At 56.6% G+C, this 17,993-nt stretch overlaps 2 protein-coding genes and 1 non-coding gene across 4 annotated transcripts; 1 reads left to right on the plus strand and 2 right to left on the minus strand.

Moving 5' to 3' along the window:
* Nucleotides 1-1,624: 1,624 nt before the first annotated feature.
* On the minus strand, nucleotides 1,625-11,473 carry SLC27A4 (solute carrier family 27 member 4). Its single transcript, XM_063175046.1, has 13 exons — nucleotides 11,386-11,473; nucleotides 8,860-9,026; nucleotides 7,813-8,207; nucleotides 6,966-7,124; nucleotides 6,547-6,616; nucleotides 6,349-6,440; nucleotides 5,728-5,837; nucleotides 5,091-5,300; nucleotides 4,749-4,875; nucleotides 4,425-4,562; nucleotides 4,125-4,289; nucleotides 3,575-3,721; nucleotides 1,625-3,339 (listed from the first exon to the last, which is right to left on the minus strand). The coding sequence occupies exons 1-13, from the start codon at nucleotides 11,398-11,400 to the stop codon at nucleotides 3,182-3,184; spliced, it is 1,953 nt and encodes a 650-aa protein (XP_063031116.1). The 5' UTR covers nucleotides 11,401-11,473; the 3' UTR covers nucleotides 1,625-3,181.
* A 142-nt stretch (nucleotides 11,474-11,615) lies between these two features.
* Nucleotides 11,616-11,704, plus strand: TRNAR-UCU (transfer RNA arginine (anticodon UCU)). The gene is given in 2 exon segments: nucleotides 11,616-11,652; nucleotides 11,669-11,704. It is a non-coding gene; the product is annotated as a tRNA-Arg (tRNA).
* A 997-nt stretch (nucleotides 11,705-12,701) lies between these two features.
* Nucleotides 12,702-17,975, minus strand: COQ4 (coenzyme Q4). Of its 2 annotated transcripts, none has more exons than XM_063174773.1 (7): nucleotides 17,894-17,975; nucleotides 17,644-17,822; nucleotides 17,107-17,203; nucleotides 15,475-15,577; nucleotides 15,237-15,366; nucleotides 14,373-14,466; nucleotides 12,702-13,858 (listed from the first exon to the last, which is right to left on the minus strand). In XM_063174773.1, exons 1-7 carry the CDS (start codon nucleotides 17,968-17,970, stop codon nucleotides 13,696-13,698), a joined length of 843 nt encoding a protein of 280 aa, XP_063030843.1. In that variant the 5' UTR covers nucleotides 17,971-17,975; the 3' UTR covers nucleotides 12,702-13,695. The 2 variants fall into 2 exon arrangements, with proteins under 2 accessions (XP_063030843.1, XP_063030844.1); XM_063174774.1 differs by lacking the exon at nucleotides 12,702-13,858 and adding an exon at nucleotides 13,900-14,254.
* Nucleotides 17,976-17,993: the final 18 nt, after the last annotated feature.

A 17,993-nucleotide genomic window follows, 5' to 3' on the forward strand; every position in this document is an offset into this window, starting at 1 on the left:
TCCATTTGTATGGGCTCACCAGCAAACAAGTAACAGCCATATTTCCATAAGCTTCCAGAGCTATTCACATCTGCATTTAACAGGCAGTGCCCTGAATGCATCATTTCCTTTGGTAGGCTTTTTTAACCTACCCTGCACTCAGACACACAGAAACACAGTGCTGAATTTTGCCCTGCAACCCCTCATTCTTCAGCACAGCACATTCTCCTGCAGGGTCCCCCTATATCCCCCTCTACCACTCTAAACCACGCATCTCAAGATAACCCCAGATCTGATTTCAGGGTGGCCAAGCTTTTCCTCACTGCCTTTAGCAGAAAGCTGGATGAGCCCCAGTGGTTCCAGTCACTGCCCACCACTCCTGGGCAGCAGCAAGGTGACCAGCAAGGTCACCTGGCACAGCTTGGTGACCTTGCTGCTGCCCAAGTCTCCATCAGGCACAGTCTCCAGTGTCTGGGTCTCCATCAGGCACAGTCTCCAGCCAGGAGCCTGGGCACAGTGCACACCAGTGCCTGGAACTGCCACCAGCCTCACACCCAGCACCATCATCTGTATCCAAAATTCACCTCAGGCCCCCATCCTGCGTGGTACCCTCCCACTCCAACATGCCGCTCCTGCAGGGCTCTGAGCAGCACACGAGGGCTGTCACAGCCCCGGAGCGTGTCCCCCCGAGGGGCGGCGTTTGCCGAGCCCAGCCTGCCCTCCTCTGGCGGCTGCGGGTGGAACAGAGCCCGCAGGTGGGAGCAGAGCACCTGCAGAGTGCTGCACTCCCTGCACCGGCGCCCCGGCCCCTAAACATGATCCCTAAATGCAAAATTTCCTTGGTAAATTTCGTGGCAAAGCTGCTGTTTGAGGGCTGAGTCCCCTGATGCTGCAGGGCTGTGGGGATAATGTCTGTTTTCCACTGGTTGCTTTGGGACAGAGGCTTGTGAGCACCCAGGGGACTGAAAAACTAAAATGAAAGCATTCAGCTTAGAGATGCTGGAGAGGACACCCATTTGAACATGTCCAAAGGTGAAGTTGATATATAAAGGATGCAAATTTCCAACACTCTTCTTATGGTGTGGCTCCCCAGGCAACACATTTCACTCAGGCTCATGGAAGACATTTGTCCCTGGCAGCCCCATACCAAGAAGGAGCCAGGTTCTCCTATTCACCAGGGTTGGATGCAGAAGGTGTAAAAGATGGTTCTGGCAGCAGGGGAAGTGGAATGGCTACCAAAAAACTTGTCTGGAAGGGCAGAAATGAGCTGGGAAGTTCAGCATGGACAAACACAGAAGCAGCAGGAAGAGGAAATAGAGAACAGGAGAGGGGTGGGAGAACCACATCTCCAAGGGTAAACAGGGAGAACTGGGCCAGAACAAACTGGGATGGCAATGCTGAGGACAGAACAAGGAAAAACGGGGTGTGGAGAGTTAGTGGAGGAAACTGGGGAGGGTCTGATCAACATGTTGTGTTCACACAGTCATTAAACCCAGCAGCAAGGGGCTTGTTCCCCCTGCTCTCAGATGAGCCAAAATGCACACAGGGAGGTGATGCTCTGGAGTGGCAGTTCCCAAACCAGCAAAGTCCCCCACCTTCCCTCACGAAGCAGGACTGTACAAGGAAGAGGTAGGAAACAGCAGCATAGACCCATACTTGTGTTTAATTGTGAGACCAGGACGGACTGAGGCAGGCAGGTACGTTGGTGTGGAAGCACAGCTAGAAGAGCAGACACACCCTGCCCTCACAAAAGACAGATGTTGTTTTAAGGAGTAACCCTGCTAAAAGCATAAAAACAAATTATTAAAAAAAAAAAAACAAACCAAGAATAAAACAAAACAAAACAAAAAAAAACCTAAAACAACCCAACCCAGAGTTTTCTCTGGAAGAGAAATTTCTGCTTGTTTTCTGAGAACTGGAATTGAACATCGCAGCTGAGGCTGTTTCATATCAGACACAACATGGGGAATTCACATAGCACAAGTCAGGTGTTTCACACAGACATTTCAGTTCAGGGCCCTGCTCTGGTGCTGGAGACAGGGAGGGCTCTTTTGGGAAGGGATGCAGAGCACAGGAAGTCAGGCTCTCACAGAGGCCACCCTCCAGAGGATATTCTCTCCCCTGACAAGTTACCTCCTGAGTACATCTAAGCAAAGGCAAACTTAGCCCTTCTTCCCACTCTCCCACTTGCTTTCAGCAAGGAAGAAGGTCCACAAAACAATGCTGCATCCACAAAAGATGGAAGTAAAAGACCCAGAGAAGTGTCCACAAGATAGTGGGATTTGCTCATGTCCTCCACCATGGAGCAAGGCCACAAGGACATTTACAGTTGCACCCACGCTGGAAGAGGTGAATCAGTCCCAGATGAGCATCCCACCTCCCTGTGAGAGAAAAGCATTCTCCAAGAGAGGACAGGCCTGGGCTATCCCTCCACCTACTGCACAAACCCGAGACACATTCAAAAGTACGGACAATAAATTAAGATTGAAAAAAAAAAAAAAAGTCAGCGTGTATTATATATATATATATGTATATATACACACACACACATATATATATAGATATAATATAATATAATGTGCGTGTACTTGTGAAAAACAGAAATGTCATCCCCAGGAGAGAGATGGCATGGCAGAAACACACCTCTGCCCCCCTCCTGAGCCCAACACTACCCTGCTCCCCTGATTCACAGCAGACACACAACACCAGCAAGGCCAAGCAGAGGGAAGGGGCTGAGCCTGGCACCCACCTTCCCTCTGCCAACTGGGTCCCTGTGCCAAGGAGAAGCTGGCTGCTTGGTAGAGAAGTGGGGAAGAGCCCAGCACCGGTCCCTTCATGGCCTTCACAAGGAAGGGTGGCTGCAGGCAGGAAAAGGTAGGGAAAGACAGGAAAAGCAAAGTGGAATGGCAGGGGCACCCCACCCCTCCTCAACTGGCCAGGGCCCTGCCCCTCCCATGGCATGGGACCACCACAACTGTATCAAGCAGAAAATAAAGCCATAATGAGTCAATGCTTTGGTATGAGACCATCCCCCTCCCCTCAATCCCCCGTGTGCTCCTCCCAAACCCTTATCTGTAAAACTTGTCAAATAAAATCTCTAGCGTGCCTTTTATATCACTCTGTGAACCTTTCCTTCCCCAGTGCCTGCCTTGCCCCCTCTCCCCAGCAGGATTTGGGAGGTGCCTGGCTTGAGCCCCACCAGTTACAGCTTCTGGTCTCCGGACTGGATTCTGCTGAACGCTGCCTGGTCCAGTGGCAGGTAACAGCCTTGCCTGGAGTCCAGAAAATACAACCTGTCCTTCACCAGTGCGGGGTCAAAGCCCTGCTTCCGCAGCTCCATCTTCTGGAACTTGTAAGTGCCTGAAATGGGGACAGAAGAAGGACTAAGGGCTCACTAGCCATACACACTTCCATCCCCACCACACCTGTACAGCCCCAGACCCAGCCTTGTGTTCCCATGCCTCAAAACGACCTGAGGAACTCTGTGGGGCAGAGAGGCTCCATCCCCACACTAGAGTGATCTCTGTCACCAGGTTTTCCCCTCCCAGGCTCCCCCAGCTCCATGTCCAGCGTGACTGTGCATGCCATGGCTCACTTGTCTTGGAGACTTCGTGCAGGAACCGCAGGAAGACAGGGCGTGCATACAGTGGCAGGGCCTTTTTCAGCTTGCTGGAAAAGTCTTCTAGGTCACAGGAGTTCTCTGGGTCAGCGATGGCTGCCATTCCTGCCCTCCCTTCAACCCCTAAGAGGCAGAGAATGAAGAGCACTCAGACACACTGTCCCTGTAGCATCATCTCCCCTCTGCCCTGCCCCAGCAAGACCCTGCTTTGTACTGAAGCACTGGCACATCCAGCTGTGTCACTGCTGTGTCATCACCCTGTGGCCAGGGCTACCAGTGACACCCTGCAGTCACAGTCATGGCCAGAGAGGACACAGGGTCCTTACAAACCAGCCAGAATCAGACCAAAGCTTGAGAGAATGAGAAACCCTCTCATTCCTGCTAGCCACACCCCTTTGGCCTCTTCCCAGCTTGCCCACAGGGAGCCTCAGCCTGCCCTCATCAATCTGGACATGCAGGACATGTTCACACCCAAGTGTTGGAGGCCTGCTTGCCTCTCCTGACTGTCCACTTCCCTCTCAGCTACCTGGGACCTCCACGCCATACACCACCACGTCCGTCAGGTTGAGGATGCGGCTCAGCGTTCCCTCCACCTCCGTGGTGGAGACGTTCTCCCCTTTCCATCGGAAGGTGTCCCCGGTGCGGTCTCGGAAGTACATGTAGCCATATTTGTCCATCACCAGGACATCCCCTGTTGGAGAGCAATGAACAGGCAAAACCATGAGGTGTTGGCTAGGAGCAACCCTGGAGCATCTCAGAGTTTCCATTCCCACATAGTGCCTTTGTCCTTCATTCCCAGCAGATAGAGGGGTCCTGCTGGCCTCACCTGTGAGATAGGCAGCGTCCCCTTTTGTAAACACGTCCCTGGCAATTTTCTTGTTGGTGGCTGACTGATTCAGGTAGCCATCGAAGTGCTGCAGGGGATTGCTCCTGACAATGCGACCCACCAGCTGCCCCGGCTCCCCTGCAGTGAGAAGAGGGGATGAAGGGGGGGGAACACCACCACCCCCAGCCCCCCAAGCAAAAAGGGTTGGTGTGGTTTAACTGAGCAGAGTTCAGGATAAAAATCCAGGATAATTATCCTGAGGTATTATGAAATAGTCACACTCCCATTGGGCTGAGGGGATTTTATCCCTGTGGTTGTCCTCACCTGGTTTGCAGCTGATACAGACACCATCCGGTCCCCGGATCAGCTCCATAGTGTCTTCATCCACCTTCACCAAACCAATGGGGTGCACATTCGGTAGGATCCTGCTGTTGAAGCCACATGACCCAACCTAGAACAGAAACAGCTCAGAGCTGTGGGCAGCAAGGACATTTATCCCATCTGAACCCACTGCTTACACGCTCCCAGAACACCAGAGGTGGCACCACACAATAGCCGAAACCCCTCTGGGTGGGTGGAGCAAACAGCCCATTGGGGTTTCCAACCCTGCCCAGGCCAGCAGATCTGTCACCCTTTGGGACACGAGAGAGGATGGTGGGCCCTTACATTGCCATCAAAGTTTCCCAGGCTGCAGTTGCACTCGGTGGCCCCATAGAACTCGGCCACCTGGGGGATGCCGAAGCGGGCCATGAACTCCCTCCAGATGGAGGCGCGCAGCCCGTTGCCCACGGCCATGCGCACGCGGTGCTGCCGCTCCGCGTCCTGGTACGGCTGGTTCAGCAGGTAGCGGCAGATCTCCCCGATGTACTGCACGATCTGGGAGCAACAGAGAGGAAAGACTCACTAGGATCCCTCTGCCAAGCCCTGGGTTCTCTGAGGCTGCTTCAGGGCAGGACTGAATGGCACAACACACTCAAAGTTTGCTAAGAGGCCGCAGTGAAAAAGAGAAGTTCTGCTAAGTCATCCAGCCTGTCCTTCCCTGGTTAACCCACCTCTCCAGGCTGTGAAACCCATCCACTATCTCCTGGCTAATGCTGGAACGTGAGGAGGACACGTGAAGCTACCAGCCCAGGTGAGAAGGACACAGCCCCACCACTGTGACAGGTGGTTTGGACAGACAGAACTGATCTAGGCCTCTCCCACTTCCAGCAGCTGGGCTCTCCCCATAGAGAGCTCTCTCCCTGGCACAGACCCCCAGGCTTCACTGCCCACTCCCTGCTGGCCCCTTGCCTCACAGCCTCACCGTGCAGTCGTATTTCACACAGTCCTCCCAAAAGTGTGAGGCTGAGAACTTCTTGCGGATGACAACCGTCACGCCCTGCAGCAGGCACTGCCCAATGCCCACGATGTTCCCTGCAGAGAAGCAGCCAGGAAAACCCTCAGTCCCCAAACACCTCCAGCCCAGCCCACCCAGGGAAAGAACTGGCAGGGCAAGGCAGAGGCCATGGCTGGCTCACAGCAGTGGGGGTTTGCCCAGCCAAAGCCCCCAGGGCCATTGCACAAGGGAGGAGACACGTGGCAGTATCATGCAGGGCAGCACTTTGCACCTAAATACTCCAGCATATCTCAGCCAGGCAGGCAGCACTGCTTCCTCTAGACTTTCCCCCCTTACTTTCCACAGGGAGCAGCGATAAAGAACAGGTATTCCAAAAGCAGGGTAGGATAATGCCCTCCCCACACATTCCCTGCTCCAAAGGTCAGCCAGATCGATTCTTGGCTTCCAGGGGAAAAGCAGAAAAGCCTCAGTCACACACTGCAAGCAGCAGTCTCAACCTCCTTAACATGGAGATCACGGCCACACCAGCCTCTAGGGTTTGGCTGAGGGAAGAGCCAGTGCCAGGATGCTCTGTATGGCACACGTTACCTGCAGCATGGTAGAGAGGGAGGCAGTCGTAGATCACATCATCAGACCTCATCCGAAAACCGTAAAAAACCAAGCTGGACATACGGAAGTACCTGAGGGCAGGGTGAGAAGGAATGTCAGGAGCAGGGCCAGGGCTGCTGTGCCAGGAGAGGGCAGAGCTCAGCCCCATCCTCCCCGAGCCCCTGTCCACGGCCTTACCTGCAGTTCACCACAATGGCAGCCTTGGGCAGCCCCGTCGTGCCAGAGGTGTAGATGTAGAAGAGTTTATCTGGGGAGCAATGAGGAGACAGGGTCACATTCCCAATCTAGGAATTGGGAATGTGACCAGGAACCAGGTTGAACCAGGAGAGGGGGACAAACAAAATTTAAACACTCTACTCTTGCCAGCTGAGCCAAAGCTCTCATGTAGCAGCTCCAAGAACATCCTAGGATCACCCCAGGTTTGTTGGACACACGGAGGGTATGACAGGACACTGCTCCACACAGGGCTGGGCTTCCAACACTGGAGTAAGACCCATCCCAAACACCCCTTGCCATCAGCATCCCCAGCAGTCTTGCCAGAGTTGTAACCCTCAAAATCACCACTTCATGTCTGGCCCCAAGAGCTGAGCACATACCAAGAAAGCCCTTAGCAGGGGGAGCAGGCTGGTGTCGCTGGGCCATCTGCAGGAGGGGGTCCAGGTGTTTTGCACCAGGGAGAACAGATTTAGGATTTTCATCGCCAGACCAGAAGAGATGAACGAATTTATCCAGGGAGGGCTGCACTTCCTGCATTGCTGAGGAAATAAAGAGGAGAGCTGGAGAAAAGCAGCAGGGTGGCTACAGCACAGAGACCCCCTGTCCTCCCAGACAGCCTGAGGGACAGCCTGCCCCAGGTACCCCCACTGTGCTTGGCAGACTGCCCAAAGGGCTCACAGCCATCCCAGGCAGATGTTGTTCTCATGATTAACAGATGCTGGGGCCACAGCCCAGACCTCTTCAGGGACCAGAAGATCCTGTTTTCCACCTTCCCCCATCCAAAACCTCTTTGCCAAGAGGTTTGTTGACATCTTCAACCTCAGAGGTGTGGACTGAAACACACAAGGAACTGGAGCCAAGGTGCTGCAAGGATGTAGCAACAGCCATGGAGAGCAAGGGGAGGTTCCTCCTGTGCAGTGGGGCAGGCCCAGTCCAACCCAGGTCTCCATGCTGGGAATGGACTGGAGAGACACAAGGAAGGATCCTCATACCCAGGCTGACCTGCCTGGGAGGCAGACAGCACTGCACTCCAGATCCTGCCCAGTGTCCAAAGGAATGAAAAATAAACAAAAAAAAACCAAGCACAAATCTAATTCCTGGATGATTCAACTGTCCATTCTCTTCCAGATCTGTTCTGTGGTGGGCAGGAAAGGAACACTGAACCCACCAGCTAGACACGCCTCCCTCCACTCCAAAGCGCTCCCAAAACATCTGCCAGCGCCTCACCTTCCATCATCTCCGCACCAAAAACCACAGCCTTGGAGCTGGAGATGCTGATGCAGTGCAGCAGGGCGTCCAGGCGCAGGTGGGAATTCACCAGGGCCGTCTCCACGCCGATCTTGGCCAGCCCCAGCCACAGCCCCACGTACTGGTTGCGGGACTCCATGAAAAGCGCCACCACGTCCCCCGAGCGGAAGCCTTGGCCGTAGAAGAAATTGGCCACCTGGTTGGAGTACTCATCCAGCTGACGGAAGGTCCAGCTCTCTCCTGTGCCTTGGAAGATCAGCGCTGTCTTCTCTGGATATTTCCTTGCGGTCTTCTGGAAGATCTTGGCGATGGTGTTCTTCTCCTTCACGTGCCTCCATACCTGCCACTTCACCCGCAGCAGGACCAGCCCCGTGCTGCCAAAAGAGGGGGAGCAAGAGGGCATCTACTCAGAGACCCTGCAGAATCACTTCCTCAGCAAAGCCAGCACAGCACAAGGATCTTCTGAGGAGCTGCAAGAGCCCAGCACTTACACCAGACCCCACCTGAGGTCAGCAGCAGCTCTGCGTGCTCCCCTGAGCAGTGGGCACATGGGCAGAGCACATCTGCAGAGAGGCTCATAGCCAGGGACTGATGTGTTTGGAAGTCTGCAGACAGGGATGTCCCCGATCAAAGGGGCATTTCTGAGCCTCGAGTGCTCTCCAAGAGGTACCACCACTCCCTCCCCGCCATATCCTTGCCAGGAGCTGGCACAGCCTGATACCAATTCAGAACAAACCCTGCACAGGGAGCTGGTGCTACGCCAGCAGCTTTAGGGACAGGGTGAAGTACAAGGACAGTCAATAGACTTTGAGCTCAGCTGAAATCTATCCTTCTTGGGAAAACTTTGCCCGAGAGTTTGGGGTCACCCAGACAAGGCAGAGGGAGATTTCCTTCCAGCCAGGCCAGATGCCAGCAGAAACCCAGGCTGTGCAAGGAGTCGGGGACTGTGCTCACACATACACATACACCATGGCAGAGCAGAGGGCCAGGGGTGGATGGCTGGACCATCCCAGCCAGCATACCTACCTCACATCCCTTGGTAATGTCTTGAGGAATATGAGGAAGAATTCCCATCCACCAGATGCCAGGTAGAAGATGAAGAGAGCAGGGATGGCCTGGATCCAGGACAGTTCCAGAGTGACCCTGAGGAACAGCAGCACAGCTGCAAAGGCAGCCAAACGCAGCATTGTGGCCTGCATGGAGAGAGAAACCACAGCCATCAACCCACGCACCACGGACCTGGTGATAACAACCCCATGGGCGTGGGATGCCCGAGCAGCCCCCAATTTCCTGGATGAGGTCCCTGAGTCATCAGTCCTGCTGGCAGTGAGGATGTAACCCAGCAGCCCAGAGCTCCCAGAGATGTAACTTTATCTGACCCTGGAGGTGGCCTCCAACTGAGCCATCAGCACGAGAGCCGGGCCATTCCCACCTGGGGAGCCACATCCTGCACACCAGCCAGGGGTCTGGCCACGCCCCAGCAAGATGAGATGCAGGATAAAGTCACTTCCATGGATGTGTGAGCAAAGTCATGGCAGGACGCTGTGTACAGATGATTGGAAGCCTCCACTCTACCCCAGAATCCCTCTGTCCTTAAAATCCAGAGTCTCCCAGGCCCCGAGCATGAGCTCTCCTGCATGCCTGGCTCCAGGACAGCCACCACAGCTGTTGGAAGAGCACAGCTTCACGTGCTCCACAACACAGCTCACACAGGATCAGGGACAGGAAACTCAGTTCTTTGAGCTCTGCTTGTGTTTGCAAACCCCCATGTTAGCAGGCAGTTTCCTGGCCTAAATAGGCTGGAGATACTGCCAGAGCAGGTCAGAGATGAGGCCAGGCTGGAGTGGGCAGAACACGGGCTGTCACTGCTGCCAGGAGTGCCCAGGCCCCTGTCCCATTCCCTGGGAACAGTGACTGTCTCTAGTACTCGTCCCTCCAAAACAGCATCCCTGTCCCCATCCCAGACAAACCCCAGAAGTAGCTCTGAGACTCAGAGACAGTCTGAGTCTGTCTTGTCTTCAGGCAATAGCACTGGGAGGAGGAAAATGACAGAGATGTGACCCTCACAGCTCCTAGATAAAACTGGCCCTTCCTGGCATGGACACAGGCCAAAAAGGAAGGAAACATTTGCATCATTTCCCTCTTGAAGATTGATTTGCTGCTCTGAAGCTGGAAGCCCTGAATGGGCTCTAGTACAACTGGTGGGGCTGGGAGCCACTTGTGGCTTTCCCTCTGCTCTGTGCAGTGTCCCTCAGATCCAAGGAGCTTCTGTGGATTTGACACCAGATGCTGGCAGGGTGGGAGCCAAGGCAGTGCCACATGGTCACATCTTGTTCCTTGGCTGTCCCACCTCTGAGCTGTGCCACCAGCAGCAGGCTGGGATGCATCAGAGCACAAGACACCCCTCCCAGAGGGACACCTGGAGACATTTTCCCACCCATAGCCTTTACCCTGAGATTCCCCTTTGTGCCAGTGACCTCTGAACAGTCCTCACCAAACACCTAGTCCCAGATGTGATGTCCCACAACACTGCCTTTTAGCAGGACAGGACTCGCTGTGTTTTTGCCTGGGAGCCTCTCTCTGCATTTAAACAGGGCAGCTTTTAGATCACCATCAAACTACTGTGCCTCACACAGGCCTGGGCCCTCGGTTACAGCCTCACACCCGCCAGAGGTGGAGAGGCAGCAATGGGGGAGCCCCACTCTGTGTGGGCAGCAAAGGGCTTAATCTCCCGCTCGAAGGCAAGGCAGGCTCAGGCAAGCCCCTGTTATCCTCTGCTCCTATCTCCACCTCACTCCGGCATCCCGGTGCCTCCTACGGAGATACCCGGGGAGATATTCCTGACAGATATCCGGGGAGATATTCCTGACAGATACCCGGTGTGTGGCTGCCCGAGACCTCCAGCCCTGCGTTACAGATTCAGGTCTTGTCCAGCTGCATCAGCCCAGAGGAAACGAAGCCATGCCTGTAGCTCACAGCCAGCAGGCACCGAGGCAAAGCGCGGGGACCCACCCGGGGAGCACCGAGCCCGAGGAGCGGGTGCCGGGGGGACAAGGGGCAGGTGGCCGGGCTGTGAGAAGCCCCAGCGCCAATGGCACCTGGGAGGCACCTGTCCCCCACCTGCCCAGGGCAGGGACCCCCGTGTCACCCCCCTGGGGACCCAGCAGGGAGGTCGAGCAGCGCTGCCCAGCCCCATCACACGAGGCAGAAGGGCCGGGAGGGCCCCGCACCGGGACGCAGCCAGGCCCCGCCACCCAACCCGCCAGGCCCCGGAAGCGCCCGGGCACGGCCGCTCTCGGCGGGGCCAGGGCCCGCGGCGCGCTCGTGGGGAGACCGGGGGACGGAGGGGTCCCCGCGCTTGCCACGGTGCCCCACGAGGAGCCCCGGTACCTCATGCGGACACCGGCGGAGGGGAGGGACCCTGGTGCCGCCCGCAGGGCCGCGGCGCCTGATGGGGACCCCGCGGGGCCGCCCGCGAGGAGGGAGCGCGGCCGCCGCGGCGGCGCCGGGCGCTGACGGAGCGGGATGGGGAGGATGGTGCCACGCTCTTACCGGACTCCGGGGCATCCGCTGAGGCCCGGCCACCTGCACCGGGAGCGGGGCCCGCCCGGCTCTGCGGCAGGGGCGGGGAGGGGCGGGCAGCGCGGGCCGCCGGGAGCTGTAGTCCCGCCCGGTGCACCGGCCCGGCCCCGCGGTGACGGACGCAGCGCCGAGGAACGGTGGCGCGGGCGGGGCGGGCGGGGCGCGGGGAAGAGGCGGTGAGGGCGGCGCGGCAGAGCGAGGGCTCTGTGGCGCAATGGATAGCGCATTGGACTTCTAGCGTGTGACGGGAGTCATTCAAAGGTTGTGGGTTCGAGTCCCACCAGAGTCGCATTTTGCCGCCGGGGCGCGGCAATCGTTCCCGGGGCTCCGCGGCCGCACCGGGCCGGGGGGAGCCGCGCCCGCCCCCGGGCGCTGCCCCCGCGCAGGGTCCGCCCGTCTGCCGGAGAGCGCGGAGCGGCAGATCCGTTTTGGGAGCGGGATCAAGGGCGGCCCGGGCACCGCAAAAAACCCGGCCCCACCGGGGAGCGTGCCCAGCATCCATCCCAGCAGTTCAGGAGTTAATTGTCACCGCGTTCCCGCAGTACGGGCATGGTGGAGCTGCCACTTGCCCACAGCGAATACATCCTCTCCAAAAAAAGCATTTCCATGTGGCTCTGCCCAAATCACCCTCTGCTCCCTCTGCCGCCTGCTTTCCGCAGGCTCCTCAAGCGATGGCTGCAGGAGCAGGAGCCGCAGACACTGTTACTTGATCCGGCTGAGCAGATGCCGTTTAAAATTACACTATGTGCCATTTCTGTAGCGCTGGCACCAGCCCACTGAGCCACACGTGGCTGCACGAAGGCGGCACCACCAGCACTGACAGCCCGGACCTTTCAAGGCCTCATTAAATAACCCAAAATGCAGCAAAAACCTCTCTCACTGCCATCATTTCCCACGTTCCCTTGACAGTTCCTGGAAGCAAATCTTTGCTGCCCTTTGGTTTATTCACCCCAAGGTTCTGACATTTCTGGGTCATTTTACAGGCAAATGTTTCTTTCATCTCGACCACTGCACTAGGATAACCCCCACACTGTGTGTTTTACTGGCAGCTAAAGGATGTATTTATATACTGACTGTTCGTATCTGTTTGAAATAACTCTGGGGGCCAAGGGAGGATTTGGAGAAAAACCCAAAGTCTGGCTCGTGGGGTGGCTGATGCAGGGAGAAGTTAAAAAAGGAAGTCTGGGGGGCAGGAAGAAAACCTGCTGAAGGTAAAAAGGGTGAGGTTTCACATCAGATCTCCAGCTCAGGAGGGGAGATGGGGCAAAAGCACAGGGGTAATGAACTACAAGCCCCAGTGTGGATTTATTAAACAAGAAGGAATTCCAACAGCAAACACACATGAACAAAGAGCCCCTGGCCTCGTGGCTCTTTGCCATCACATCCAGCAACTCTGCTCCCTGGCTGCTGCAGTCTGGAGCACAGTTTAATTAACCCAGACAGCAACCAGCTCCCAGACACAGCACCAGCAGCCGCTGTTTCTGCACTCACTGGGTTCAATCCCATCATCCCAACTGTGTCATTGTGTTGCCCAAGGAAGGGCTGATTCCTACTGAACAGCCAGCACACTCATGTGGATTTCATAATTTTTGATGGGGAGGACTACAGGGAGACACAGCAGATTGGGATCAGCTCTCAAAACAGCCAATCCAGGAGGGAAAATATCCAAAGGTATTTCCGTGCCTGCCCTGTGGGTACAATCACACACTGCCTGGTCTCTGAGGCGCATTCAGTGTGACCCAACAGGAGACCAGTCAGGCACCAGTACAGAATGGGATTTCACCACTGCACACACCAAACCTGCCCCTGTGCTCCTCTGGAAAATCATGGGTGTACCTCCCGTCCAGGGCAGCCCCAAGATTTAAAGGCTCAATCTTCCCAGGATGGGAAGGGTGGGAGGAAGGATTCACCTGCACAGCCCTGGGGCTGCAGAAGGCCAAGGCATCCATTTGCTGCAGTGTGCTCCCTCCCCATCCCAGCACTTGGCAGCACCAGTACTGGAACACTGCTGCTGGGAGAGCTGAGCAGCCAGACCAGCTGGCAAAGGCACATCTGACCTTGACATCCCTCAATCAAAATCACAAACAGGTTGAGTTTTTGCCACAGCCCAGGGAGATGCCAGCTGGCCCCTACCAACAGGCTGGAGCCAGCTCTTGGCAGGAGGAAACACAGCCCTCGGGTCTCTGGTGGAAGAGCTGCAGCCACCACGCTGTGCGGCGGGCAGGGCAGGAGGGTTTGGAGCTGCCAGCAGGGATCCCCTGGGCCGTCCCACGGGAGCTCTCACACCCGGGCGGCCGGGGGAGGGAGGATGCCGAGCTCCGCCCGCAGGGACTCCACCGGCTGCTCCCAGCGCTGCTCGTAGTACACGTTCAGGACACAGCTGGAGTTGAGCCCGCTCCGAATCGCCCAGGGAACCAGCTCGGTGGCCAGGACCTGCAGCTTTCTGGAACAAACGACACAGGTGGTGGCAGTTCTGATATGCACATTTTGTTATTTTCTTTCTCCATTGTAGGCTGATGCCGAGCCCATGTGTCCCAGGTATCCCTTTAACTTCCTGGCATCCCCTCTGCTTAACTCACAGGGGAAACTGAGGCACAGAAGAGGATGGTGTGGCAGGAAGGTTATAGTCAACACCAACCCAAGGCCAGAACTCAGGTTCTGAAACTGCTGGGCAATAAAAAAAATGTGCAGGGAACAGATCCCAGTGTGGTGAGGGTCCCACTGGCCATCCAAGGCCTGGAAATTGCTCCTGCCTGGCACAGGGGGGCTGGTGTTGAACGCAGATTAAGCATCAGGTTCTGCTTCAGTGACAAGGCAAAGCTGTCACCACTTCCTTGGGCTGTGGGGACAGCATGGAGGGATCTGTGACTGAGTCCCCCCTGCAAACCAGCAGTGTCCCCTCTTTGTCCCCAGCGGGCACAGGAAAGCAGCACACAGGGCAGGGACCGGGCACGTACCGTGAGCTGAGGCGGGCAGGGCCGAACGCTGCTCCCAGGACACACATGGGCAGCCCCGTCTGGATGGCTTCAAACCACTTCACCACCACCTCACCTGGGGGAGCAGGGAGGCTGTGAGCACGCAGAGCACCAAGGGCAGCCAGGGCTGTGTGGATCCTCAGCACAGGCTGCACACTGCCCTTCCCGAGGATGGGAATGCTTCCTCAGCCTGGCCATGGCCTCAGCCTGAGCCAGGATGGGCCGTGTCACACACCACCATCCACCCCAGAGGGATGGCACCCCACAAGCCCTGGGAGCTTGGGGAACACATCCCAGGCAGTCCAGCTCCCTGCAGACCTCGGCAATGCAGTGCCAAGGCCTGATGCCCTGTGTGGCTCTGCCAGCACAGGCCTGTTACAAAACTGCCTGGGCTCAGGCAAAGCCTGAAGAGCCCTGTCATGCTGGTCCCCACAAGTACCAGCAAGGCTGCACCTGTGACCTGCTATTGAGTCAGCCACAAAATGAGGGCAAAGGACAAATAGACGTGCAGATAATGAGCAACCAGGAATTCCCTTCTGCCTTCACACAGAGCTTGCAAAACATCCCTCCCTCTATGCCACCCTCCCTGCCAGGCAGAAACCACCCTGCCAGTGCCTGCCTGTGCCCAGGGCTTGGGCAGAGCATCTCCCAGCAGGGAAAAGGTGACATCTCATGGCCTCTCAGTCACCATAGAGCCAGTGATGTAAGACAGTGATGATGCAAAATCCTCCCCTCCAGGCTGAGGATCAGGGAGTCCAGCTGGCCCAGCCTGCTCCGTTTCTGGGAGGCAGCTGAGCACAATCAGTGGCTTTGGCAGTGCAGCTCTCTAAGCCCACTGCTGCTCACCCAGCATGTTGGTTGGCATGCCCAGGAGGGTGTGCATCAGGTCGTGCACTTCCCGGTACCGCTGGATCACGTACGCCAGCTCCTCATCATCCACAAACTTGGGCGGCATCCGCGTGTCTGGAGAAACTTTCTGCAAGTCCAGAGAGGCCCAGCTCAGCTCTGTGGCTCCAATCTCACCTGTGCTGCCAGCACAGGGATCAGCCACAGAAATGTGCCCCCCATGAAAGCCCCCACTCACGTTGTCCTCCAGGAACCGGACGTACTCCCGGCCCAGCGAGCCCTCCGGCAGCCCCTGCAGCCTGGCCATGTCCAGGGTGGACAGACGGATGCGAGGCCGTTCCCTGGAAGCCAAACACAGCTCAGTGAGACTCCCAGAGAAATCCACAGCAGCAGGTCCTGCAAAAAAGGAGCCCTTGGAAACCCCCACCCCTGCCTCTGCCCATCCATGCTATTTTCCCTCTGTATGGACAGCACTGTCTGCACGTCTGTTGCAGAGGCTGGGACACAAATTGCTTAAAGGATCTATCTACCTGAAGCCTTGGCAATAAAAGGGCATTTATCTTGTGTGCTTGTAACAACTCTAGTGGAAAACCACTGGTGTCCCCTGCACTGAAAAGCTGCTGCTGTGTGGGCTGCCAGCCCTGCACAGGAGAGAAATTTAATGCCTGTGCACAGCAGCCAGAGCTTCAAAGGAGCAACCCCAAAGAAGAGAAGGAATTTGTTCTAAGCACAGGTTTAATTTCAATCCTGCTCACACTTTCACCACCAGCCACATGGCAGCCACAGTCTCCTCTACAGGTTGTTGGCAAACAGGTGCCTCACAGCCTTGTAAGTAAACAAAAGCCCTTTTATCTCCATTCACAGAGTAAACTCTTCCCATGATAAAAGATCCAGGAGCTGCTCAGCTCCTAGAGTGCAGGTGCCAGGGAGATAAGCATCACTGGCACCAGTTTCACACTGGCTGCAGATATCTCCTTGTGTACTTGTTGTCAAAGGGACCTCAGCAGCTTGGGGGATAAAAACAAAAAGACCTGTGTGCCCAATTCAGACCCCTGCAAATCCCTGCAATACCACAGGGCAAGGAACAGGTGGGTATGTCCCTTCCCAACCCTTTCCCTGGGCAGTTCTGCTGGGATTCAGCCCCATTCCACTGCTCTGGATGTTTTACCAAGTCAGCTTCTCAAGCCAGGATGAGGCTGGTCTGCACAAGCATATGGCAAAAGGCAAATTTTCTCAAGCTCCTATGTGACACAAGCAGCAGGTGTGACACATGACAGGGAATAGGGAGAAGGCAAGCAGGTATACAGTGAGAGCTTGGTTAGTAAGAGAAAACCATCCTGGTCCTCAGCCTTGCTGCACTCAACAAGTCCTTGAAGATATGAAAGCAGAAATGATGGAGTCTTAAAAAAGAAAACAAGAGAACTGGCTTCATTTCAGCTTGAGCCAGGAAAAAAATATGGAAGTGTCTAAGGAGGAGGAGAGCAGCAGAGACAGAGCCTCCAATGCAAGAAAATGCAGCAACAGGCACAGGGAAGAAACCCATGGATGTAGTTAGAACATCCATGTGTTCTAATCACTGCTCAGCATCCACATCCACGGATTTCTCCCCTGTGCCTGCTGCTGCATCTCGTGGTGTTGGCAGCTGCCAGTTCCAGCAGTGAAGCAGAACAGACAGGCAAGTGGTGCCTGCCCTTAGATGTGTCACAGGGCTCCTGTGAACGTTAAAAATAAAGCTAGCCTGGAGGGTTAGAGCTACAAAACACTTGTGCTGCTTCCAAGCTCTCTCTGCACAGGGCCAAGGAACCTGCCTGGCCTCCTCTGCCACCCCACCACAAACCAGGCAGCGAGGGAAGGATGGGGAGGGACGCACTGGAGGATGCGGTAACCTTCAGGGTGGTTTTTCATCTTGTCTCGCAGGTTTGGCAGGGCCAGGCAGCCTGTGGTCTCCCCAAGGACTGCCACCATGTCTGAAAGAGAGACCAGAGAGTGACCCAAGAGCTGCTTTCGCAAACCCAGCTACCCTTGGTTGGCAGGTGAGGAAACGGGGCAATGAACCATCGACCAGGAGCAGGCAGGAAGCCCGTGGCAAAGTGGGGATCCCATAAACCACAGATCTTCAGCTTCAGGGCTACTGTGCCCTGGTGTCACCCACATGACCCTTCCTGTCAATGGGATGGACGAGCAGTCATGAGGCCTGGGGGACTCTGGAGGAACAGACCGGTCTGGGTGGCATCACAAGGGGTCACACTGGGGCGTGTTCGGGTTTCCTCACTCCCTCTCTTTCACAGCCTCCTGCACCAGGTCAGTTCTCAGCCCTGCGCTGGCTCCAGGCTCTCCTGTGAAGCCTCCAGGCTGCAGGGAGCGGGGTTTGGACGCGGGCGGCAGGCGCTGCCCTCGCCGGCCTTACCGTGTCTGTAGGGGTCATAGAGCGCCATGACCGCGGAGCCGGCGGCCAGCAGCGCCTTCTGCAGCGGGCTGGTGGGGATGTGCCCGGGGTACAGCTGCTGCCACCCTCCCATCTCCTCCTCCTCCTCCTCCTGGCCGCGTCCATCCCGGCCCCGCGGCTCGCTGTGGCTCGGCCGGGCTCTGCCTGCGGGGAGCAGCGGGTAAGGGAGGGCCCGGCTGCGGGGCCGGCCCGGCCGCTCCGGGGGCTGCACTTGCCTGGGTGAGCGGGACCCCCCCGCAGCAGCAGCGGGACCCCGGCCCGCGCCGCCCTCAGCAGCAGCTGCCGCATCCCGGCCCGGCCCCGCCGCTGCC

This window comes from Melospiza melodia, chromosome 22, assembly GCF_035770615.1.
Source record: "Melospiza melodia melodia isolate bMelMel2 chromosome 22, bMelMel2.pri, whole genome shotgun sequence".
Taxonomy (NCBI): Eukaryota; Metazoa; Chordata; class Aves; order Passeriformes; family Passerellidae; genus Melospiza; species Melospiza melodia.

Coding starts and splice junctions, on each gene's coding strand:
- SLC27A4 (XM_063175046.1), bottom strand. Junction 8,208..8,859: donor ACATTACCAAGGGATGTGAG/GTAGGTATGCTG, acceptor CTCTTTTGGCAG/CACGGGGCTGGTCCTGCTGC. Junction 5,838..6,348: donor CCCTCTCTACCATGCTGCAG/GTAACGTGTGCC, acceptor GCTTCTCTGCAG/GGAACATCGTGGGCATTGGG.
- COQ4 (XM_063174773.1), bottom strand. CDS start 17,970: ATGCGGCAGCTGCTGCTGAGGGCGGCGCGGGCCGGGGTCCCGCTGCTG. Junction 15,578..17,106: donor GAAGGTTACCGCATCCTCCA/GTGCGTCCCTCC, acceptor TTTGGCTTCCAG/GGAACGGCCTCGCATCCGTC. Junction 15,367..15,474: donor TCCGGTTCCTGGAGGACAAC/GTGAGTGGGGGC, acceptor CTGGACTTGCAG/AAAGTTTCTCCAGACACGCG.